The following is a 26,597-nucleotide window of genomic DNA, read 5'->3' as shown; positions in this document are numbered from 1 at the left end:
GGACGGGGCGCCTTTAAAACATTTTTATATTAGTATTATTTATTTTACCTTTTTACTTTTACACTGTTCTTTAAAAAAAAAAAAAAAAAAGTGTCACCTTTATTCCTATTACAAGGGATGTAAACATCCCTTGTAATAGAAAAAAAGCATGACAGGACCTCTTAAATATGAGATCTGGGGTCAAAAAGACCTCAGATCTCATATTTACACTAAAATGCTATTTAAAAAAAATGGCCCTTTAAGAGCTATGGGCGGAAATGACGTTTTGATGTCGCTTCCACCCTGCAATGATATGGAGATGGGTGTGGGCCATCTTCCCCTCACTCGTCTCTATACCAAGCAAGGAGCAACATCCGATCGCCATCGCCACTGCCGACGGCTCCGGTAAGCGGAGGGCACTGAAGCACGGCGGGAGGCCCCTCTCCTGCCGCCGATAGAAGTGATCTTGCGGCGAATCTGCCGCAGAGACCACTCTTATCGGAAAGCGGACCACCGACCGAAGAAGATGATACCGGGGTTATGGCAGCTAGCTGTGCCATAACAACGATATTCCTCTTCCACTTAAGACGTATATTGGCGTGCGGCAGTCCGTAAGTGGTTAAAGTGGATCTAAATCCTGTCAATAAAATATCAGTAAAGTTTTACCATGCTAGATCTTCAAATGTTGTTCATTTTTAATTCAGCTGTATTAAAATAACTTTGTGATCCTGCCATGAAGGTTCTTGTTCACACACCTCCTTTTAAGGACCAACCGCTGTCTTCTAAGTGCTCCCCTGGGTTGTCACCCTGCCTTGTGCACCCCTGAAAAAGATCATGCATTGTTCAGGTATAGTCCATTGTTACTAGCAGGAAGCTGATCCAGAGCAATGATGTGTAGCACCCCTAGCGTGGCTAGAGTGCTAATGTTAGGATTTTTGTAAGTGTAGGTAAAGTCAAATGTGTTTTTCTGGGTCAGGATTGAGTGACTCAGGCAGGCTAAGTGACTCAGCAGCAGCATCTCTGTAATAGGTATGTTTATTTTTATAAAAAATATATATTTTTTTTTTGGGGGGCGTGGCTTAGCGATGGCCGTGTGAGGAAGCATTTCTAGAGAGCTCCTGGCTTCCCCCTACCCTGCCCGCACAAAACGACGGCTAAACTCTCGATCAATGCGGCATGCCAACCTGCAAGAAATACAGGACGAGAGCTTCGGTTAGTGGCACCCGGAATTCCACCCCACAGAGCAGTATACGGAGCTATTTTCCGGACTCCCAGAGGAGCTCACCGGGGCGCCATTGTATCGGCACCACGTGCACGTTGCCCAGCAGAACCTACTATACTGCCAGTATCTACACCCCCATCCTCGCTCGACAGCTCGGAGTGTCCTCTGGAATTCATAAGAGATCCTCATACAGCAATGGCGAACTCGACGAGGTACGGAAGAGACATACCGGATGATATCCGCGCCATTCTACAGGCACTCCCCACTAAAGCTGATTTTGAGGCCCTACCATCCAAGTCCGACATTGAGGCCCTTATCCAGCGTGTGGAGGAGGCCCATACCAGAGACATACAAGAGATTCGAGAGGAGATGCGGACGATCGCAGACCGAATGGACGCAGGAGAAAGCTCGGTTAGTGCCCTCACACAACGGGTGTCTGACCTAGAGCGTACACAAGAGACCCAGGCTTCCGCGGCGGTGGATTTGCAGCTCCATCTCGAGGACTTGGAGGACCGCAGCCGCCGCAATAACTTGCGGCTGAGGGGTCTCCCAGAGGCCACTGGAACTGAAGACCTGGAGGCAACAGTGACGGCCATCTTTCAGGGGATCCTGGACACTCCGCCACCATCCATCGAACTGGACCGTGTACACAGGACGCTCGGTCCAAGACCCACGGATCCAGACAGACCCCGAGATGTGCTCTGTAGGGTACACCGATACACCCAGAAGGATCTTATACTCCGCAAAGCGTGGGAACAAGGGGAGGTAATGTTTGATGGCGCCGAGATCAAGATCCTCCCGGATCTCTCCAGAGCCACGTTATTGAGAAGAGCTATGCTGAAACCTGTCTTGGAGCTAGCAAGGAGGCAGGGATGCACATACCGCTGGGGATACCCCCTGGCAGTAACTTTCCGGAATACCACAGCATCCTTTACCCTGCGCACTCCAGCGGACTTGCCAGCTCTCTTTACCTTCCTGGGGTCAGAACCGATCACTGTCCCTAATTGGCTGACCCTTGTACCGCGCCCCACAGGCAGATCTGGATCCACTGCTCATCGATATCAACCGCCTCGCCAACAACGTTCCAGAAGGAGGTCCAGGGCACCCTCCAGCGAGGGCACACGTGAGTCATGATGTTGCTACTCCATACCAGACCAATCTGTTACCTGAGCATGACATGTCATTATCATTCCTGATGTTGTTGACCTATTGACTGACCCCCTCTATGTGTGCGTAACAGATGCCTACATGCTCACTGACTAACAGGCATTTAGATCTGATCCACCTGAATATAAGAGACCTTCATTCCTTGGGACATAACTATACTGTGATATGAATCCCGGATAGAGGAGGTGGGAACATTACAAAGCTTATGTTCGGATTGGATTGGGTATGCCAGAACTGTAGGAGATGTTAAGGACGCAAAATTCCTCCCGTGTTGAAGGTCACATGTTCTGCACTTACCGCCCTATTGTACTGTGTTTGAAGGAGACTCCGCCCACTACGGAGCTGGGAATATGACACGTGAATGCTCAAGCATAAACTTGCCCCATAAACTCTGATGGGATGATGACCGCTCTCACAACACAAGCTCCCACTTCGTATTGAAATGGCGCACCTGCAGAAGGAGATGATAGTTCTGATGCTTTTAGCACCGGGAGATCTACTCCCATAGAGGGGGGTATTTGAGAAATGCACGTGGGGACCTGGGGAAACGACCTCTAGCTAAATTTGGTTTCTGGGCCTTTTTCCCTTCTCTTTTGTATTTTTTCCTTTTCTTGGGCCCGGAGGCTGCTCTCCCCATTTCCCCTTGTAGGCATCATAGAAACAATCTTTCTTACCTTGTTTTCAATTATTGTCATGCTCAGGTCGGGGCACTATGTGTACCACACAGATTGCAAAAAGATATATACCTGTTTACTAAGCAGTTGCTGTTACGTGTTATAACCATGCTGTACCTACATGACCAGGTACAATAGCCGTTCCCAATGTAACATTGACATATACAGTTTTATGGCGGGGTTTTTTGGGGGGGGGGGGAGTCAGTGAGTTCAAACCTGGCTATCTCTTTTCACAACCCCAAATAGGCCTGCGCTCGATTACCAGTTAGTACTGGTGAGCGTCCTAGTACCGTAGTACTACTGATCTAGAATACTCCACATAGAGTCTATAAGTGTGATTAAGCACTTGCTAATTACTCCTTCCACCCTCTGTTTTCGGTTTCTCCTTACCTTCCCCTCCTTCTTATTTGTTCTCTCCCCCCCGCCCCCCCCCTCCCCTCTGACCTGCCCCCCCCCTCTCTCTTTCACCCTATTCTTAGATTTTTGGACAGGGGGTTTTACTTGATTTAAACCCTCATATATCTATTTCCCCTACCTTCTTCTTCTTTCTGTTCTGTTCTGCTCTGTCTCTGTCTCACTCACCCTTACCCTCCCCTCCCCCCCTCCCTTCTCTTTTTGGGTTAGTCTACCCCCCCCCCTTTTTTTTTTTCTTTTCTTTTTTACTCCGACATGGCGGTAGATTCTCTTACAGTGACCTCTCTTAACGCCAGGGGCTTGAACACCCCGGAGAAGAGGCGTATGTTACTTTGTGACTTTAAAAAGTCACGGACTGACATCGCCTTCATCCAGGAGACCCACTTTAAAACGGATAAATCCCCCATACTGCAAAATAGATTTTTTCCCCGTGTTTACCACTCAACTAACTCCCAATCCAAATCTAGAGGGGTTTCCATAGTGATATCCAGCAAACTACCATGGGAATTTCAAGAGTTGCTAGCAGACCCCGAGGGGCGTTTCCTATTTGTAAAGGGCTTGATTGCGGGGAATCAGTTCACATTGGCCACACTGTACGCCCCAAATGAACATCAGGACAGATTCCTTAAATGCACAATAGAAAAACTGACAAAATATAAACAAGGCCAACTACTCATGGGAGGAGACCTAAATGTCCCTCTGACCCCTTCAATAGACACGTCATCTGGTAATTCCTCCTTCTCCCCTGCCGCCAGAAAACGAATAATGCAGACTTTACTTAGTGCTCAGCTGACCGATGTGTGGCGCCTTCAGCATTCAAGGGAGAGAGACTATTCCTTCTTCTCTCCCCCACACAAAGTGTATTCCAGAATCGATCTCTTTCTGATGCCCCATGATCAGTTGCACCTTGTGAGCTCCTCATCAATAGGTCGGATCACATGGTCCGACCATGCTCCCATTTCCCTCACATACATCCTCACAGACCGACCCTCACCCAGATCCCTGTTTTGGCGTCTGAACGAGAGTCTTCTACAAATTCCCGAGGTCCTGGAGGATGTAACTAAAGAGCTTGATCTCTACTTCCGAGAAAATGATACTCAGGGATGCGACCCCGGAATATTGTGGGAGGCTCACAAGTGTGTCCTGCGAGGGGTTCTAATTAAACACGGGGCGTCCATAAAGAGAAAAAGAAATGCACAAATCACTAAATTACTTGCAGCTTTGGCCTCAGTAGAAATGCAACACAAACAAACTCCCACTAGAGACCTGGAGGCGCAGTTGATGACGCTACGTACACAAATAACAGACCTATTGCGCTACAAGGCAAAAGCGGCCCTCCAGTTCTGCCGCAAACTATCCTACGAATCGGGAGACAAATGCGGGAAACTGTTGGCCAGATCTGTGCAAGATCTTAAATCAACTACTTATATTCCACAAATAATTGGCCCCGATGGCCAAAGAGCCTCTACCCCACAGCAAATATCCAAAGAATTTGGAGACTTCTACTCAAGCTTATATAACCTACCCAGCTCCCCCACTGAACGAGCAAATATAGATAAATACATCTCTGACTCACAGCTCCCATCCCTTCCGACTGAAACCCAGGAGATTTTAGACGAACCAATAACTTTAGAAGAACTCCAGTCAGCAGTGAAATCTATGAAACTAGGTAAGGCCCCAGGACCTGATGGTTTCACTGCCCAATACTATAAAGCCTTTCTCCCCATCTTAGGCCCACGGCTGGTAGCCTTTTTCAATGCCCTGGGAGAAGATGCTAAGTTCCCGAGTGAGACTCTAAAAGCCCATATCTCTTTGATTTATAAAGATGGGAAAGACCCGAGCGCGTGCGGAAGTTATAGACCCATTTCCCTCTTAAATTTAGATCTAAAGTTATTTTCCAAGATAATTGCCACCAGACTAGCACAACATCTCCAAGACCTAATACACTTAGACCAGGTTGGGTTTATACCCTCCAGAGAGGCAAGGGACAACACCATCAAGGCCCTCAATCTTATCCACGTAGCAAATGATAGCAAGACCCCCAGCATATTTGTAAACACCGATGCCGAAAAGGCCTTTGACAGGGTGAACTGGAACTACATGTTCTCAGTTCTCCGTCATATTGGCCTAGGAAACAAGATGTTGAAGTGGATCCAAAATATCTATTCCAACCCCTCTGCCCAAGTAAAAGTTAACGGTGTGCTATCAAACCCCTTTTCTATTGCCAATGGCACTAGACAAGGCTGTCCCCATTCCCCCCTTCTATTTGCCCTATCCTTGGAACCCTTTTTATGCACTATTAGAGCAAACCCAGACATAACAGGACTTCAAATAGGTGACTCCCACTGCAAAATCTCAGCTTATGCTGATGATCTACTATTCTCCCTAACTAACCCTAGAATATCTCTGCCAAATCTCATGCAAGAATTCAAAACTTATGGAGCCATATCTCATTTAAAGATAAACTTCTCAAAGTCAGGGACTTACAGTCTAATTTCAATTTTAAGTGGACGGATACTGCCCTAACATACCTAGGTACAAAGATCCCCTCTGACCTGTCACGTACGTTTGACCTGAACTTCCCACCCTTGCTGATTAAAACCCGGATTTTGCTAGAAAAGTGGAACGCAGGTTTTCACTCCTGGTTCGGGAGATGTAATCTTCTGAAAATGTGCGTTCTACCTAAATTTACTTACCTGATCCAAGCACTACCCATTAATATCCCATCCTCATTCTTCAAGCAGGTCCAATCCCTCTTCACCAGATTTATCTGGGCTCATAAGAAGCCCCGCTTAAAACACTCACAGCTCACGCTCCCCAAAAGAGAGGGAGGAATAGCATTACCTGACATTCGCCAATATTATCTAGCCTCTCACCTAGGACGAATACTGGACTGGAGGAGAAATAAAGCATTTAAACTCTGGGTCCTACTGGAACAGAACCAAACACTGATACCTTTTAAAGAGTGCACTATGGTGTTTTGATGCCCTCCCACCTAAATTGAGGTCACATCCCTTGATAGGCACCACCCTGAGACATAGCTACCAAACAGCCATGCAGACCTCCCTCACAACAAAAAACTCGCCCCTACTCCCCATTCTTGGCCACCCAAACTTCACTCCGGGATTACATACTGTGGACTACAATAACCTTAGAGACTCAGGTAGAGACCACGCAGCCAAATTTATTGTAGAAGGACATTGGCCTTCCATACAGGACTTAACCAACCCGGCAGGTGACTACCATCTCTGTTTCTGGAAAGCTGCCCAACTGCACCACTTCCTCCACTCCCTTCCAAAAACACAAACGTTCGTCCGCCAACTAACGACGTTCAAGGAGCTCTGTTCAGGAGAAGGCCCATTGGCCCATATTCTATCCCAAACCTACTCACTACTAATCTCACCAAACGAACAACCCCCACCTCCTTACTTAGCTAGATGGGAAAGAGACCTGAACTGCTCGTTTTCAGTAGCACAGCGACAACGCATACTCACACTTGCCCTTAAGTCCTCGCTTTGCACTAAAATTCAGGAAACAAATTTCAAGCTCCTCACCCGTTGGTATTTGACCCCCTCCAGATTACAGAAATGCTTCCCTACCTCCTCGAGCCGGTGCTGGCGCTGCGCTGAGGAGGAGGGAACCTTGATTCACATTTTTTGGTCATGCCCGAAGTTGAAGGACTTCTGGGGAGAAGTCAGACGGATAACACAAAAATGCACAGAGTATAGTATCCCAGACGAGGCCACGTTCTTTCTTCTACACCTTTCCTCGATCCCCATCAAGAGATATAAGAAATCTCTCACGCGTCACTTGCTCAATGCTGCGAAGACGTGTATCCCACTTTGCTGGAAACAATCCTCCCCACCAGCCCTCTCATTGTGGCTGCGGAGAGTAGAGGATATAAAACATATGGAAGACCTGATCCTTCCTGCTCAACATAAACAAGAAGCCTTTAAAAAAACTTGGGACATCTGGAACGCATTTATTTATTCCGAGGAAGGACAACGCTTACTTGGCTTATAACTCCTTCCCCATATGTATTGGGTAGACTCAGTTGAGCCCGGTATGCTGGCTTAACTACCGCCATGTCTCCTTCTTCTCTCCTCCTTCTCCCTCCTCCCATTACTTCTCTATTATTTCTCTTTCTTTCCCTAAACCCTCCCCTCTATCTTTCCCACCTCTTCTCTGGTCTAGGGACTTCGGTCCCCATTTTTCTATAGAAAATATGGAAAAAGTCGGGAGGGGAATACCCCGGAGCCGTAGATATCAACACTTTGTCTCGGGTTTCTTTATTTTTTATCTAAAGTATGCATATACTAGGAAGTCTCAAGCCTAAAAGTGTACTGTATTATACTCTGTACTGATTCAACCCTTGTATAACGACCATGACAAAGTGCTTTTTGTTTATGTTTCTGTATCGGGGCCCCACCCCTGTTTGGAGTTGAATAAACTTGATATTTGAAAAAAAAAATATATATTTTTTTTCCTTTACAATCGCTTTAAGTGTGGGTATCAGAGTGAAAAAATATGACACCGAGGTCTTATTAAGGCTTATAAGCTTCACCCCTTCATCATAGAGGAGAATTCCATAGAGTATTGGAACAGAAACCACACAGTCAATGTATGAAAACAAGTTGTGTTATTATTAGCAATTGCTAAAGTTTCCTCCATGTCATATATTTCATTTACTTTCTGAATCCATTCTTTGATGTTTCGGACAGATTTTGATTTCCAATTATAAGTGATTAATAATTTAGCAGCTTTAAGCAAGTGTTTGGTTAGGGAGTGTATTTTTGGAAGGAGCAAGTGATGATGTGGAAAAGACAGCATGCAGGGGTCAAGCGAAAATGTATTTCTGTAATACGGACAGTTCTTGAATCTGTCGCCAGTATTGGGCGATTAATGGGCAATCCCACCAAATGTGAATCATCGTGTCTGGGGATTGTCCACACCTCCAGCAGGTACAGAGGTCTGTGGGTACCACTTTTTGAGAATCTTGTATGAGGTTTCTTGAATGCGTGTGCTAATCGAACATTTATGGGCTAGCTCTCTGCCAGTGTTCTTCAGAAATTTTAATGTGTAGTTTGGATTCCCAGTGTTCTAAACATATCTTGTGTCTTGTCTTTCAATTGTTGCAACCATAATTGACTTTGCAGTATTTTTATTCACGTCAGCACCTTTCAAACAGACCTTCTCTAAGTCAGTAAGGGCTACATAAAAAGGTTTTTATATTGTGGGTTATTAATGTAGCTTTACAGTTGTAGCTAAGTCCAACTAGAAAGGGGTCAATGAAGACAGTATGTCTGTAGCTCTTTGTATGTTTTCATCCATCCAAAATTTATGCAATGTGTTACTAATTAAAGGGGGTTCCGATTGTCCTGGGTGGAATCATCCCAGAAGCCATCCCCAGAAAGGAAATCTGCATTTTCTGCAAGAGGTTTAAGCAGACCCAGAGTGGAAGAGCGTATTTCAAAGTTATTTGATGGAATGCCTGCAATGTAGCCCCTATTAATAGATGCGGCAATAATAGAGAATGGTGTCTAAGCCTTGGTACTCATGACAATTCCAATCCACAATTCTGGTGATATGAGAAGCATAGTAATATTTAAAGTCAGGTAGACCCATGCCTCCTGACCTTAGATTTAGTAATGTGAAATTTAATACGTGGTCTTTTGTATACCCAAACAAATTTTAGATTTTAGGGATTGCAAGCGGTTAAAGAAACTAGAAGAGATCTTAATGAGAAGAGCATAAAAAAGAAAAGTCTGGTAGAAAAAAAAAAATTTTTATTAGAAAATAAACAATAAAAAAAATTAGAATAGTTTTATGCATAGTGCTTTAACATTTCATTCAGTTAGTGTTTAGATCTACTTTTAGTGCTCCATTGAGGAAAGCAAGGAATTCAAAGAAGTTTAACTAGCATATTACAGATAGCTTCATGGCTAAATACATTGTACAAGTTGTACGGAACAATTCTCAATATCCAGCCATAATTGGTGTTCTGAAGCCATGTAATAGAAAATGTTGCAACTTGCTTTTAACATTAAATGCAGATTTATTAAACTAGATTAGAAGGCATAGATGAGCAATGCCATATATTCTTGTGGTCCAAAATGATGATGCTTGAGTTGAGCTTTTTATTTTTTTACAGCCGTTTGCTGTCTGGTGGAATACATACACAATAATGGAGAGTGTTGTGTTTTTTTTTTTTTTTTAATGTAATAAGAAACCCTTTCTTTTATTATCTCAGAATGATTAGACATTACCACCAGGTATGACTAAAAGACTTCCACACAACGTTGGTGTCACGGGCAAATTTGCATGCTCTCATTTCTTGCTGGGCACTCTATAGACAGCTACATCCCCACAGCTCCTGACAGAGACTTATTCTCAGCCTTCTTCGACTCTCCACATCATATGATCAATTTTGGAGCTAATATATATGCATGCTGCACTTGCTCCTGAAAAAGTGGAGCTTCATCCATGAAACACGACAAGCTTTTGAGATTAAGTATATATATGGAATTTTGTGCAATCATGAATCTACAAATTGATGTCAATAATATGCATATCAGCTCTTATTTAATACTCTTCATATCTGTAATGTACTATGTTTTCTTATGTGTACCTTCATGAATAAACCTATGTGCAATCCATGCATTACTTTTACCATCTGTGTGTTACACGTCTTATTCAAAGTCCCAACTTCTCTCCTTCAGGCAAATTTGCATGTAGTTATAGTTTATAGGGTTGAAAAAAAAAGACACAGATCCATCCAGTTGAATCTGTGTGTGATTGTGTGTGACATTTATTGTCCAACAATTCCCATTACTCTGTATATTCTGCTTCCTGTAGTTTAATGTTGAATATATTTTTCTTCTTATAATTTTTTTAATTTACAAGGAGGAAAAAAGACTGCACATACAGCCAATTATTACTGCATAACTGAGGCAAATGTCAAAATAAGTAAGTCATTTAGTAGGTACAATGGGTGGAAAAGAAGGTCAATCACTGATCGTTAGTGAGTGAATGTCACTGAAGACCAAACTGCATGAAATAAGGTCATGTATTGTTGTTATACCAAGTATATAAGATTGTCATAATTGACAATGTATGGGTTGTGGCTAAGCAAGTGTGAATAGAGTGAGAAAGAGAAAAAAGATGAGTGAAAGAGAAAGAAGGGGAGTAGTCCGTACATGAGCAATATATAGTGTTGAAAACGTCATAGCCTTGTAGAAATGGAATGAAAAAATAAATGATAGAAAAAAAGGAGGGAATAGAAAGCAGATGTAGGTTAAACTAAGGAGTTACAGCCTATATTTTTTTTTTTTTTTTTAGGGCATCTGAATCAGAGTAAAGGATCCACACTGTCCACAGGGAGAAAAATTACATGAGGTGTCCATATCAAAGGCTATGAATAACTCCATCCTCATAATATCATTTACAATAATAACCAATTTCACCAAGAGAAGGGTATCTGTTGACTTCCAATATCAAGAGATCAACTGAGAGCTGAGATTTAAGGTTGTGCGACCAACCCAGGGAGTATAGAAAATGTGGTCTTTGGGGCCAGTGAGAGGGAGACACAATATAAATCATAATGAATGGCGAAAATGGGTTGCCAAATGGACGCATTTTGGCACGGTCAAATCAGATATGAAGGTATTACTCCCAGTACTCCGAAGTTACTTTAGGTATTAAACCCAGTTCTAAAAAAGTTATTTCAGATATTACTCAGAGTGCTCCCAAGTTAATTCAGGTAATGCTCCCAGTACTCCAAATGGGTACTCACAGCGTGTCTGCCGCGCCTTCTTTCAGTCTGTCCCACCCACATTCTCCTGCTGGCTGCTCCTCAGTCCTATCCCCACACTTACCTGTCAGTGTGTCTCTGCTCCCACTGCACACTGTTCCTGCGGTGTGCAGCTCCTCCTGACAGTGTCACCCTGCCTCCATCCTCTCCTCTGCTCCCGTGCTGTACCAGCTGTCAGGCAGCCAAGTCTCGATCCTCTAACTCCCCGGTGCCCAGAGGACTTCAGCTTCTCGTCCCCTGCGGCGTGCAGCGTCCTCGCAGCGTGTCTCCAGCGGAAAGATTTTTGAAGGCAGGCTCTGAAATGTGTGACACAGCAGTGCCTACGCACAGGGCATAGGGAATACGTGTCACAGAATTGAAGGTAGTAAATGTGTGGGGATCTTCACAAAGTAAGTTTACAAACTTCAAGATCATTCACATTAATGGGAATAGGCTAGAAATAATTGAAATACAATGTAGAATAGAATATATGATTTAGCATTTTGACCATAGATGCGCTTTACTTTTCTGATCATTTCAGTCTAGGTTCACACTGGCGCGAGGCAGACACTGCATGTGATTCGCACAGGAATCTCACCACATTCCTGTGCAGATCACATGCGATGTCTGTGCGGTTTGATTTCAGCCACACATTTTGTCTGGCTGAAATCACATTTGCACCAAAATGGTGCTGGACCCCCGGCCCTGAATCGCATCGGTGTTCATACCCATGTGATGCGATTCTGTCGTTAAGATAATCACACCCTCAGCAGATCACGTGGAGGCTGTGCGATTGTACTGTGGTGCATTGCAGTCTGAACCAGAGCTCACTAATGAATATTGGAGTTTTTAGTTTTAGATGTGCTTCACCCCTTCTAGTCAGATGATACAGAGTAGCTCTTGGTTTATCCAGCTGAAATGGATTAATGAAACGTGTGGTGTCTAGCATTTGTTTGCAGTATTTGATGAGAATTCTCTTTCCTGATGGACTCTGGATGCCTTGGCTACTACAATTCACACTTGGGGTTTTAGTACTTGCAATGATTTTTGTTTTACAAATAGCAGACTGTGCACATTTTGTAGTGAGCGTGTACTGGAAAATGCAGACCAAAATGTATTTATTTATGTAATTGTCAATTAAATTAATCAAAGTAATATCCATTCTCTCACAACTACTTTACAATACGTTTGTGTTTATTTGAGCCAGGCTTTGTACCACAGGTGGTTCTTCAATAAATAAATAACTTAATAAAGTAACGAATGTAGTCAGCGATTTCATGTTGATCATAAACCTGTCCATGGACTTGGATGGTTGGACTTGCCAGATTCTCAAAGGCAGAGCTCTCTTTTGAGTGCTCTATATTTCATGTGCTTAGTTCTGCCAAGTGTAGAGCTGCACGATTAATCGTCAAGAATCGTCATCGCGATTTTTTTCCCTGTTGCGATCTTTACAAAGTATTTCCCACCTCTTTCTATTCTGCCAAGAATCACAACATTCTTTAGCAGTGGAACTTAAGTATAAACATTGTAACAATTTGTCCTTTAGATCAAAGGAATACACTTTGGTGTGTAAATGAGGGAAGTTTAAACACTTAAACAATAAACCTTTTTCTAACATTTGTTGGTTTCAAGTTAAAATCATTTTTTTTGCTAGAAAATTACTTAGTACCACCAAACATTATATTATTTATATACAGTGGGGATGGAAAGTATTCAGACCCCCTTAAATTTTTCACTCTTTGTTATATTGCAGCCATTTACTAAAATCATTTAAGTTCATTTTTTCCCCTCAATAATGTACACACAGCACCCCATATTGACAGAAAAACACAGAATTGTTGACATTCTTGGGGTCTGAATACTTTCCGTCCCCACTGTATGTGTGTGTGTATGTAAACTCCTACAAGCTTTAACCAGATACTGACAGAAGTCACAAGACTATTCTAAGGCTGCATTCACACTACAGCGTTTTGAATCGCGGGCAGATGTGCCGCGGATCTGCCTGCGATTTGACAGCGCCAAGGAGTAAATGCCAAAACGCGGGACTCGCATTCGAGATGCCATTCATTTGAATGACACCTCAAATGGCAGTGCACCTGAAGTGTAGCATCTGAACATTTTTTGGGCAACATGTGTCCTGCAATTGCAGCACGTTTTTTATTGCGCGACAGTCGCGGCAGACCCACACCGTAATTTGAGGTGTTATTCAAATGAATGGTATCTCGAATACGAGTCTCGCGTTTTGTCATTCACACTTCAGCGATGTCAAATCGCGGGCAGATCCGCGGCAAATCTGCCGGCGATTCAAAGCGCTGTAGTGTGAATGCAGCCTAACTGCTGATAAGAAAAGGTATTTAGCAGTTTATATTTGCTAAACGATTGCTTGTCCATGTCAATGTTATGTGTACTGTGGGAGACCAAATATATTGAATGCAAGGTCCTGGGTTTAGTAACACTTTGAGCTACGTTTTAAAAAAAATTTAGGTTTACATACATTTTAACACCACAAATTGGTGACATATGACTTGGTATTGGCGCATCAAAGAACAAATTTACTTATGTGGACTGTAATCATGCTTTACCATTGTGGTGGAAGTAGCAATGGCCAGTCTGGTATCTTGCAGGTGGATTTTCCAGCATGCAGTACTAACCAATTGAAATGTGGGGTGGGAAAGCAATTCAACTTTTGGTACCCACCCACAATGATGTCGCTGGATGACACCCAGCATTGCTCTATGATAGAACCACTGTAATGTCCGTGAATATACTACAACAATATTTGTATTTTCTTACCATACTTGTCTAAAATTCTGTATTGCCGAGTTTGTATATCTATTTGCTGCAGCAAAACTTTAACTTTGTGTGTTTTTTTTTTTTAATAATAAATACAAAAATCAATAATGCTAAAATAATTACGAGTATACATTTCTCCATTAATAATTCATCCTTTTTCTACTTTAGGAAGACAAGACTACAAGAAAAACAAGCCTGTATTAAAAGCAACAAGACTAAAAGCAGAAGCCAAGAAAACAGCAATAGGGATTAAGGTAGACATGTATTTGATGGCTCACATTATCTTTCACTGCATGTCTACTTCCCTTTTCCCCCAGGATGTGCTGTGTGAATATTGATTTCTGAGAGAGATTGCTTATGACACTTCAAACTCAGAGTAGAATGGCTGCCTCTAAAATATTTATCATCTACTGCTTTACTTAAGGCATCGATTAACCCCCTAACTGCTTCTTATTATAGGTTTTTAAGGTCTGACATTAAAACTGAATTTTGGTTAAATGCAGCCTACAGATACAAGAAGTTTAGGAGTTCTACAAAACCCAATTTAAAAGGAACATGCCAGGATTGAAAAATGATACCTGCCATTGTGGATATGCTTTTAAAAGGTGAAGGCTCTAGGGCTGACTCTTGCTTTACTACTTTGTGAATCAGTGGTCTGGATCGAGTGTGTGTTTATCACGATCAGTGACTCACCTATTCTTGAAACAAGAACAACCTTGGAGCGTGAATCTTTCAGACTTTGGTTAGCACTGTATTATATTTCTATCTTGAGAACCTCCATATAGGAGATATTGCAAAGAGATGGATTAGATGAGGAATTAGATTAAAAGTCAAGAAATTATTACATTGAATGATTAGGTACACCAACACAAAGTGCAAGTTGTGCAATATGATCTTCCATACATACTGTACATCTGGATAAATCTGACAGAGCATGATAAATAGGTCTAGGTTATTAAAGTGACAGTGAAAAAGGGTGCATGATGGTCACATATAGTAGCTGATATCAACGGATATTCACCCTATCTTTTTGGCATCCGAGGTGTTCACCATCCCTTTTGGAGGTTTATTTTTTTTCATAGATGAGCCCATTTCCAGACATATTTGATATCCTGCTGATTTTGTACATTTGCCCACTGACAAAGAAATGAGCAGTCCATAATTTTAATGGTAGGTATATTTTAACAGTGAGATACAGAATAACAATAAAAATATCCAGAAAAACGCATTTCAAAAAAGTTATACATTGATTTGCATTTTAATGAGTGAAATAAGTATTTGACCCCTTCACAAAACGTGACTTAGTACTTGGTGGCAAACCCCTTGTTGGCAATCAGAGGTCAGATGTTTCTTATAGTTGGTCAACAGGTTTGCACACATATCAGGAGGGATTTTGTCCCACTCCTCTTTGCAGATGTTCTCCAAGTCATTAGGGTTTGGAGGCTGACATTTGGTAGCTCGAACCTTCAGCTCCCTCCACATATTTTCTATGGGATTAAGGTCTGGAGACTGGCTAGGCCAAATTAGGGACATTAATGTGCTTCTTCTTGAACCACTCCTTTGTTGCCTTTGCCGTGGGTTTTGGGTCATTGTCATGCTGGAATACCCATCCACGACCCATTTTCAATGCCCTGGCTAAGGAAAGGAAGTTCTCATCCAAGATTTATTGGTACATGGCCCCATCCATCGTCCCTTTTAATGCAGTGAAATTGTTCTGTCCACTTAGCAGAAAAACACCCCCAAAGAATTAATGTTTCTACCTCCATGTTTAACCGTGGGGATGGTGTTCTTAAGGTCATAGGCAGCATTTCTTCTCCTTCAAACATGGCCAGTTCTCCTCTGAATCATTCAGATGTTCGTTAGCAAACTTCAGACGGACCTGTACATGTGCTTTCTTAAGCAGGGGGACCTTGCGGGTGCTACAGGATTTCAGTCCTTCATGGCGTAGTGTGGTACCAATTGCTTGGTGACTACAGTCCCAGCTGCCTTGAGATCATTGACAAGATTCTCCTGTGTAGTTCTGAGCTAATTCCTCATCGCTCTCATGATCATTGAAACTCCATGAGGTAAGATCTTGCATGGAGCCTCAGACTGAGGGAGATTGCCAGTTATTTTGTGTTTCTTCCATTTGCGAATAATCGCACCAACTGTCACTCTCACCAAGCTGCTTGGCGATGGTCTTGTTGCCCATTCCAGCCTTGTGTAGGTCTACAATCTTGTCCCTGATATCCTTGGACAGATTTTTGGTCTTGGTTACTGTGTTTCCTGCCGGACGGGAAGGAGCACGCTAGGAACTTAAGGAAGCTCAATGTCTCAGGACTGTCCTGTGAGAGCCCCTGGCATTGACTCTCCTCTGCTGTAAGCTCAGAGAGAGCAGGGCCCCGGGTGATTACAGCCACGTCCCCCTACAGCGCCTGTACCTGCATTAGTGTCCTGGGCTGGTGGGCGACAGACGCTCAGCTGGCCATGCCGGTAACCTCTTGGCTCTTCCGGTTTCAGTGGGGGGCGGGGCTTCTGCGTTCCAACAGGCGGAATTGACGCACGACGTACTTCTGGCGGAAGAGCGTCATCAGGGGGCGCTGCGAGACATGGTTCCGGTCTCTGGGGCACAGCAGTGGATACACAGGCATCCGGAGCGGTGGATAAGGCTCGGCAAGGCTGCGCAAACACCAAGGAACATGGAGACAGCTGCACAATCGATAGACTCCGGTTCAGCAGGCTCCGGCACCTCCCAGGTAAGGTGGTCAGGGTAGACCATCTCTTACACTGGGGGGCAGGGTTCTTGGGAACCCAAGTAACTCCCTCCCTGGGTGGGGAACCTCAGGTGATGGGCTGGGCACTTCCTAGGCTGACCCTAGCACAGTGGTGGTTTGGGTCAGGGAGGCATACTAATGGAAGTTTGTCCTTTTTTCTTTTCTGTTTGGCTTTCAGGTTAAAGCCCAGGACAGGACTCAGATACAGCTGCCTAGGAAAAAATGTGCCATATGTGGGACTAAGTTAGGCCCCAATTGGGAGAAGCCACTATGCCCCGATTGTGTCAGCAGTCTCGTCAAGTATGATACTGTGGCATCGTGTCACAAAATCCTGACTTTGGTTAAAGACGAGCTTGTGTCCACATTTCAGTCATTCAAGGGAATGATGGACAGGATGCAGGGTCCCGCTCCATCCCTACCCAGGGCAGCCAGTATGCCTTCCCTATCTGAGCCCAGTCATGAGGGCGAGGGGGTTAGGGAGAGGGTACCTAGATTGCTAGCCTCCACTCAAGCGGATTCAGCATCTGACTCGGAGGGGGAAGATGATTCCTCCAGAGGGTCCAGATATAAATTGTCTCTGAATAATGTGGGGGATTTATTAAAAGCGATTTATGACACGTTAGAAATTCATGAGGAGCAGGTTCAACTCTCCAAGCACGACCTGATGTACCAGGGGTCTAGTGCTCATAAGGCCAGGGTTTTTCCCGTGCATAAATCTCTGATACTCGATTTTGCTGGAGTGGGAACAGCTGGAAAAGAGGCCGTTCTTTTCAGGTAGCCTCAAGCGGAGGTTCCCTTTTGAAGCAGATGCTTCTCATCCCTGGAATAAAATTCCTAAACGGGATGCACCGTTAGCCAAGGTCTCAAAAAAGAAAGACTTGGCCTTTGACAACTTGGGATCGCTCAGAGATCCCATGGATAAAAGGGGGGACATGCTGCTAAAGAGGGCTTGGGATGCCTCGTCAATTGGGATGAAGCCAGCCCTTGCAGCTACTTGCGTGGCCAGAAATCTGGAGTGCTAGCTAACGCAATCCCACATGTCGGCTGGTACATCTAGGCAGCTTTTGAAATCATTTCCCTTACTTAAGGCGGTTGGCTTCCTGGCAGATGCCTCCGCGGAATCTGTAAAATTGGCCGCTAGGTCATCCGCACTAGTAAATGCAGCTAGAAGGGCTGTATGGCTAAAGGCCTGGACAGGTGACGCCACCTCAAAGCTTAAGCTTTGTGGGTTACCCTTTTCGGGTGACCACCTGTTTGGGCTGGCCTCCAGGAGGCATTGGAACGTACTCAGGACAGGAAGGAAGCATTTCCTGAGAGACAGAAGAAAAGCGAGGGTAAACGCTTTTTTCGAGGCCCCAGGCAACAGGACCAACAAGAGAGGGGGATGGCTGCCCCAAGAAACATTGGACGGGCCATCAGGGGCATGGAAGAGGAGGAATCCTATTTAATCCTCCTCAAACCACCGCAAAACCCCAGGGAGACTGGGGAAGTTCCTCTCACAATGAACCAGCTCAACTTCAAGTCCGTTAATTTTAGACATCGTAAGGAACAGTTGCAGATTGGAGTTCAATTCGGTTCCCCTCTCAAGTTATCAAGTTACCCAGTTACCCAGAGGACAGGAAAAAGTGAAAGCTCTGGGTCTCTTATTAGGGGACCTAGTGTATCAGAGAGTCCTTATGCAGGTGCCCCAGAAGGAGCAGGGTCAGGGTGTATACTCCCATGTGTTTGTTGTGAAAAACTTTCAGGGAAGTTCAGACTAATTCTGAATCTCCGTCCCCTGAACCAGTTTGTAAGGTACAAGCGATTCAGGATGGAGTCAATATTTACTGTAACCAACCTTCTGTTTCCAGGCTGCTATATGGCAACAGTAGATCTCAGGGATGCCTACCTGCATGTCCCTATACATCAGGAATTTCAAAAATTCCTCAGGCTTGCGGTCAGAATAAATTCGGAAGTTCTGCACTCCCAGTTCCGGGCACTGCCTTTCGGTCTGTCCTCTTTGCCAAGAATCTTCACGAAGGTTCTAGCAGAGGCTTTAGCCCCGCTAAGAGTCAGGGCTATTACAGTGATCCCCTACCTGGACGATCTCCTGTTTGTGGCCCCCTCTTTTCATCAACTAGAGAGAGATTTGCAGGAGGCCCAGAGTTTCCTGCTATTGGGTGGCTAATCAACCAGGAATAGTCTCAGCTGACCCCGACACAGGAGGTCCTGTATTTGGGGTACAAAATCTCTTCAGTAGAGATGGAGGTGTTTCTTCCCAGGGAAAAGATCCTGAAGGTGGATCAAGCAGTAGCCCAGCTTCAAACCAATCAGGTAGCCCCGATCAGAGAGGTTATGAGAGTTCTGGGTCTGATGACGTCCTGCTTCCCAGCGGTTCCTTGGGCAAGGTTTCATCAGCGCCCTCTGCCGAGTCTCATGCTGCATCACTGGGACGGCAGAAAACAAAGCCTAGATCAACCTATGCTCCTACCAGCAAAAATAAAAATGACTTTATGGTGGTGGCGAGCTCATCACAGTCTAGAAGTAGGTCTGTCCTGAGCCCGTCCTGCGGCCATAGTGGTGACAACCGACGCCAGTGCATTGGGATAGGGAGCCCACCTGGAGGGGTCCTTAGCGCAGGGAGCCTGGTTACCAGTAGAGACCAGTCGATCCTCAAATCAGAGGGAGCTCCTGGCAATTCTGAAGGCTATAGAGGCTTTCCAGTCCCGGATAGGTGGACAGCACCTACAGGTACGGACAGACAATGTGGCGGCTGTCGCATATGTGAACAAATGGGGGCACAAGGAGCCCTGCCCTACAGACTATAGCAAACAAGATTCTGTGCTGGGCCAAGGTGAATCTGTCCTCATTGTCAGCCATTCACCTAAAAGGCTCTCAGAATTCGCTGGCGGATTTTCTCAGCCGCCAGCATGTGTGTCAGGACGAATGGTCCCTAAACATAAATGTTTTCAGGGAGATTGTGCAGTGTTGGACAGCCGGAGGTGGACCCCTTCAGGAGCCATTTTTGTTGATTCTGGAGGATAGGATCGTACTTAAGACAGATCCCAGTTTCCTCCCTAAGGTAGCATCTATGTTCCATAGAAATCAGGACGTTGTCCTGCCGACATTCCGTCCCACCTCAGAGGCAGATGAAGAGGAATCTTTAAGTTTATTAGATGTTAAGAGAAGCCTTTTAGTTTATTTAGAAGTCACTAGAAGCTTTAGGAACTCAGATTCTCTTTTTGTAAATTTTGCGGGGCCCGCAAGGGTTATAGGGCGTCTAAATCTTCCATTGCTAGATGGATAAGAATGGCATTCATAGGCAGCTTATGAGTTGGAAGGTAGGCAAGCACCATTAGTCAAGGCACATTCCACCAGGGCAGTCTCGGTTTCATGGGCAGAGAGGGACGGTGCCTCTCTGGAGGTCATCTGCAAGGCAGCCACATGGTCCAGCTACTCTACATTTGCTAAACATTACCGTCTGGATTTATTGTCTGACAAGGAGCAGACATTTGAATGAAAGGTCCTCCAGGCAGTGGTCCCGCCCTGACAAAGTAAGTTTCTTGCTTATCATCTCAAAGTCTGTCCTGGAAGGCGAAAGGAGAAAACCGGAGTTAGACTTACCGGTAACTCTTTTTCTAGGAGTCTTCCAGAACAGCCTGGTTTCCCACCCGGTGTTTTCTATTAACTGGTGTTGGAGTTATGTACTGACATGTTATGCCCCGTACACACGGTCGGACTTTGTTCGGACATTCCGACAACAAAATCCTAGGATTTTTTCAGACGGATGTTGGCTCAAACTTGTCTTGCATACACACGGTCACACAAAGTTGTCGGAAAATCCGATTGTACGTCGGGACTATAAACGGGGCAGTGGCCAATAGCTTTCATCTCTTTATTTATTCTGAGCATGCGTGGCACTTTGTCCGTCGGATTTGTGTACACACGATCGGAATTTCCGACAACGGATTTTGTTGTCGGAAAATTTTACCTCCTGCTCTCCAACTTTGTGTGTCGGAAAATCCGATGGAAAATGTCCGATGGAGCCCACACACGGTCGGAATTTCCGACGACACGCTCCGATAGGACATTCTCCATCGGAAAATCCGACCGTGTGTACGGGGCATTAGTGTGTTATGTCTTTCAGAGCCTTCAGGTAGTTCTTTGGTAAACTGAAGAGGGAGGCCTGGAGGACCACCTTTTAAAATAATTGGTTTACGTGTTTCCTGTCCCGGAGGGAGGAGCCCTATGTCTCTCAGAGGCTGTCCTGGAAGACTCCTAGAAAAAAAAGTTACCGGTAAGTCTAACTCCGTTTTTTTTTTTTTTTTCCCTACAAAAAGAGCTTTCTTTTGGTGGTATTTGATCACCTCTGCGTTTTTTATTTTTTGCGCTATAAACAAAAAAAATCAACAATTTTGAAAAAAAAAAATATATATTTTTTACTTTCTGCTATGATACATATCCAAAAAAAAAGAAAAAAAAACAAATTTATTCATCAATTTAGGCCAATTAGTATTCTTCTACATATATTTGGTAAAAAAAAATCCCAAAATCCCAGTATATTGATTGGTTTGCACAAAAGTTATAGCGTCTACAAACTATAGGATAGAATTAGGGTTTTTTTTTTATTACTGGTAATGGTGGGGATCAGCGTTGCAGCGGACATATCTGACCCCAAGTAACACTTTTTGGGGACCATTGACACCAATACAGTGATCAGTGCTAAAAAAAATGCACTGATCACAGTATAAATGACACTGGCAGAAAAGGGGTTAACATCAGGGGCAATCAAAGGGTTAACTGTGTTCCCTGCAAGTGTTTTCTAACTGTGTGGGGGATAGACTGACAAGAGGAACACAGAGATCCCTGTTCCTAATTAGTAGGAACAGAAGATCTTGGTGTACTTCCCTGTCAGAGCGGGGATCTGCCTTGTTTACATTCCCGATCTGCCTCTCTGTGGAGCGATCGTGGGTGGCCGGCAGACACTGGGTCCGCCGAACCCACGGATTGGCCCCCCGCCGTGCAGCAGCCACGCTCCCACAGTATCTAGTGCACGAAACAATATACAGGTACGTGGTTTCTCGCAATAGAGCCACCCTTGTAGTACATTACCAGAATAGAAGACACCTGGGAGCCAGAAATCTTGCTGACAGGGGATCAAATACTTATTTCACTCATTAAAATGCAAATCAATTTTTAACGTTTTTGAAATGCTTTTTTCTGTTTTTTTTTTTTCTGTCTCTCACTGTTAAAATAAACCTACCATTAAAACTGTAGACTGATCATTTATTTGTCAGTGGGCAAACATACAAAATTAGCAGGGGATAAAATACTTTTTTTCCCTCACTGTACTCTGAGTTTGAGCATTGCACTGCTTTAACTTGTATTCAACTGAAAAGACTGAAGGCATCTTGTGATCAAAAAGAGGTACTGGGTAGGACACACAGTGGGGAAAATAATAATTTGATCCCCTGCAGATTTTGTAGGTTTGCTCACTTGCAAAGAAACAAAGGGCCTATAATTTTTTATCATAGGTGTAAATGATAGAATATCAACAAAAATTCCAGAAAAAACACATAATACAAATGTTTTAAATTGAGTTGCAGTTCAGTCAGTAAAATAAGTATTTGATCCCCAAACAAAAAATGACTTGGTACTTGGTGGAGAAACCCTTGTTGGCAAGCACAGAGGTAAGACTTTTCTCATAGTTGGTTACCAGGTTTGCACACCTCTCAGGAGGCATTTTGGTCCACTCTTTACATATCTTCTCTAAATCCTTAGGTTTTCTTGGCTGTCACTTGTCAACTCGAAGTTTCAGCTTCCTCCATAAATTTTCTATAGGATTAAGGTCTGAAGACTGGCCAATCCCAGTCCAATGTATATCCAAAAATATCAAAGGAAAAGAAAACAATATCCAATTTGAATCCACTCCAATCACCAATGTGACATGTAATGCAAAATGTGTATCCTCCACCCTTGTAGAATAACCTCTCACCTCACTGCCATGACGCTTGCATTACCAGTAGGTCTCGCCACACTTTTTTTCCCCTCTCTGGGGATACAGACAAAATGCTGCTGCTTCAAAAGCCTCTTACTCCAAAGGATTATTAGATTTCCAATCCCCACAGCATACATGCAGGAAGAAAAGGCACACAGATCTAGTGCTCTCTGTTTAAAACTTCACATTTATTCAGAAAAAGGTATAGTATTGCACAGGATCCTTAGATGTGAATAAAAGGATTGTACACCAAGCCCAAATGTAATGAGAAGATTTACACTGACCACCAATGTAAAAGGAGAGATTTAGCCTGCGTTCACATATGTGTGTGTCGGGAACGCATGCAAAATCACTTTCCTGACACCACAGAAACTTGCTGCCCTTTATTGTTAATGACACCCTCATGCATCTGCTGACATGTGCTGTGGAACCATGTGATTTTTAAAAAGTGTTAGGGACTTTTTTCTGCATTTCTAGTGCATAGAGCAGCCCTACACACGACTTACATCTTTATCCACCCTGTCAGTACACCTTTGCATCCTAAAACCCCTGCACCCCAAACCTCCCCCATCCTCTCCAGTCCAACCCTCCACCCTTTTAACTCTACCTGCCTCCTCTGTTCATCTTTGCACCCACCTTCCTTACCTCTATACATCCTCTCCTTGGTCACCTGTGCACCCAAACCAAGACACACGTTCGCTCCTCCTGCCTGTAAAAGCAATCCAATCCAGTGGCTAATCATTCTCTACGAAGGATTTTACAGTGTAGGGAATCAATAGCTAAAAAAAAAAAATTGTCTGGATGATGCCTGCAGCTACAGGCATCGTCCATTGTTTTCAGCTACCGATACCAATAGACCCTTAAAGTCCACAATGCCCTATAACGTCATGCAGGTGGAAAGTAGTTAAACCCATGCACTCGTAAAGACATATGCCTCTAAAGGCAAACCGAGTTCAGGGTTGTACACATATATGGGTTTACAAGGGTAGCAGCATAAACCTGTGCATACAGCAATTCATTACTATAGTAGGCTGTACACGGCAGTTGTGTGACATGGGCTCCCGTAATTTGTTATATGGCCTTATGTGCATGAGGAATTGTCCAAATAAAGATAAGTCCTAGAGCTTGCACCCATAGGTCTGCAGTGCCATCTATCATAATTTTATAATAACTGGTTTCTTTTATTAAATTATATATTTTTTTATTTGCCTGATGTTCAATTTTAAATAATTGGTTAAGCAGTGATGGTCTTTTCTTGTCCAGCACCAGCACATACAAATGTAACTGGCAGCAAATTTACTAGACACACACTGTCTTCAAGTGTACATGTTTTATTTAGGAAAAAAAATATATATATATTAAAATGTTAAAAACAGAAGCGCTTTTCCCATGTATGTGGCAGATGAAAAATCAATTTTTACAAGTTCTAGCTAATAGGAAATGCCAAGGTATTACTACCAAGCTGTACCAGCTGCTCAGACCCCAGATGATGGATTTGGGTCTCTTCCAGTATTTGCTATTCTAATTATGAAACAGTGATTTTTTTTTTTCACTTCTTCCTCCTGCTCCTGACTGCAGACCTTGATCAGGCACTACCATGCGATGTAGCATGTTTTCACAACATAATCTCTGCAGTTAGTGCCGTGTGTCAGTTTTTAATGAGGAAAAGGAAATTGCCTTTCTGTTCAAAGATGTATCATTAACCTATGTTTCTTTTTCTTGTTGCTTTCATTTTAATTTGGTTTGATGGTCTCTCTTTTTGCTTTGTTTCCGGCTTTATTTTACACTCCTGAGCTGTTCCCCAAATTAGTGTGTTTTTTTTTTTTATTTTGCTGGTGTATCCACCAATTCATTTTCTAAATTGAACAGAGTTCACCACCTACGACAGAACTATTGGACATGCAGATATTCATTAATTAAAGCTGCACTCCAGGCATACAAAGGAACATGCAAAAGATTGAATCTGTTTTACCTGCTGTCCATTTGGTCCTGAGATTTACATAGCTCTGCAACACAGAATGGATGTTTCTCATAGGAGGAGGAAGAAGGGGGCTGATTTTTCCCTGCTGAACACTGAAAAGAAGCAGCAGAAGACAGATGAGCTCTTCTCCCTGTCACTTTGTTTTCACCTGCTATCAGCTAGCACTTCAGCACACCTGATTGGCTTCTTGTGCTGCTTCTTCCTCCCCTTGTCTAACTTCTGCTTTACTGGGGACTGCAAGAGGCTGATACCAAGGCAAGATTTGATACTTGCAATGTGTGTATTACAGTGCTACATTAATGTATGCCTTTAACTGGACAATGGGTTTGTTTTATTACAGATAATGCAGTTCTATTTGCTACTTGGAATCACTTCTTAATGACCATAAGAAAACATGCCAACTTTTTTTTTTTTTTAAATGTATACCTCTTTAACCTCATGTTTTTATATGCCTTTTTTTAATGTAAACAATTTGCATTATAACATTAAATCTACATCAAAGCATTCCCCGAGCACTATGGGTTATCTAATGAATCCGTACAGCAGAAACAGCCTGTCACAAGGCTCTTTGAATGAAACCTTGGACCAATCAGCCTGATAAAGGTTGAGTCGTTACTCCGAGACGTCCATTTCCATGTCTAAGTTTTAGCTTGAGCCACTGAGTGGTGTAGACAACAGACTTTTGAAAACAGAGGTGCTAATCAGTCTTTTTTTCCCCCAGTTTTAAATAGAGCAGAGTAGACAAGGATTTCAACTATCTGAAGCTCCATTAAGCTGGCCACACATACATTGAGATTTCGTTCATCAGGGACTGTGAAAACTTGGATCCATGTATGGGGACTTGTGATGCAGGCTATGGTCTGCAGCGCTGATCAGTGTATTACGATGGCGAGAAAGTCTCCCCACTGTCAGAATACAGAGACACAGTGGGAGGAGTTCCCCATCCCCAGATGGGAAAATCAGGTACGTTTTTTTTTTGTTTTGTTTTGTTTTTTTTGTTCAGAAAGCGAAAAAACTGACTGACTCATCTGTGGCCAGCTTTAGAAAGATTTACTTTCACTTCTGTCTTACTGACAATGGTTTCACTAGACAGGCATGTGACTGACCTGGCCGGGACAGAGGCTTTTGAAGGGGACTGAATGCTAGCCTCTTGCCTACCGATCATGGGCCCTGGCATTTGGGGGAACGGTGCTCTTTGTGAGCTGTATGCCTGGGGACCCTTGAGGTGGTGTTACTTTGGATGCAGTTCCATATCCCCCAAGACACACAGACTCTGGGAACCCTGCATATGCCATATTATAAATAGTGACTGATTCATACTATTGGGACACATACTGTTAGATGCTAATGTCATCAACTCCAGTCACCTGTCTCTGTTGTCTTCTATATTGTAAATGAGTCTGGTCTGGCTTGCCACAGCTTCTAAGCGTCTTTCACCCATTGTTGTTTGTGCCAATTAACCCTGCAATTGTATGAAGGAGTTCTGTGTTGAGATGTATGATGTGTAGTGTAGTTACGGAGCAACATTGGTTGCTTTAAGGGATTAGTTAATTAGGTTTCTGGTTACAGCATAGTTGCCAACAGTCCCGGGACAATCACGATTTTGGGACCCTCGTCCCGATTGGAGGCTGTCCTGAATCGGGATTTTCCATAAGGGAATGTTGTTTTTTTTGTTTTTGGAGCAGCGGGCTCCAGCAAAATAGCATCCGGCGCCGCCGCTCTATCTTCCCCCTAGTGTTGAGTGTATAGAGGAAGGGGGCTCGATCCGTGCAGCCAATGAAGCACCTTCTTTAGCTGCACGGCCCCTCCCCTCTCCACTGAAGCAAGCAGAAAACACGGCGCCGGCGC

General features: G+C 43.8%; 1 protein-coding gene across 4 annotated transcripts in view; it reads left to right on the top strand.

Annotated features, from left to right (window-relative positions):
- Nucleotides 1–26,597, top strand: part of TRIQK (triple QxxK/R motif containing) — a 298,291-nt gene that overhangs the window by 184,180 nt on the left and 87,514 nt on the right. For all 4 annotated transcript variants that reach the window (XM_073631949.1, XM_073631950.1, XM_073631948.1 and 1 more), the window contains one exon: nucleotides 14,207–14,292. In XM_073631949.1, coding sequence (XP_073488050.1) covers nucleotides 14,207–14,292 — 86 coding nt within the window. The remainder of the gene's footprint in view (nucleotides 1–14,206; nucleotides 14,293–26,597) is intronic.

Source organism: Aquarana catesbeiana, linkage group LG05, assembly GCF_042186555.1.
Source record: "Aquarana catesbeiana isolate 2022-GZ linkage group LG05, ASM4218655v1, whole genome shotgun sequence".
Lineage (NCBI taxonomy): Eukaryota > Metazoa > Chordata > Amphibia > Anura > Ranidae > Aquarana > Aquarana catesbeiana.
The sequence above is the reverse complement of the archived record's forward strand: the minus strand, read 5'-3'. Positions and strand labels throughout refer to the sequence as shown.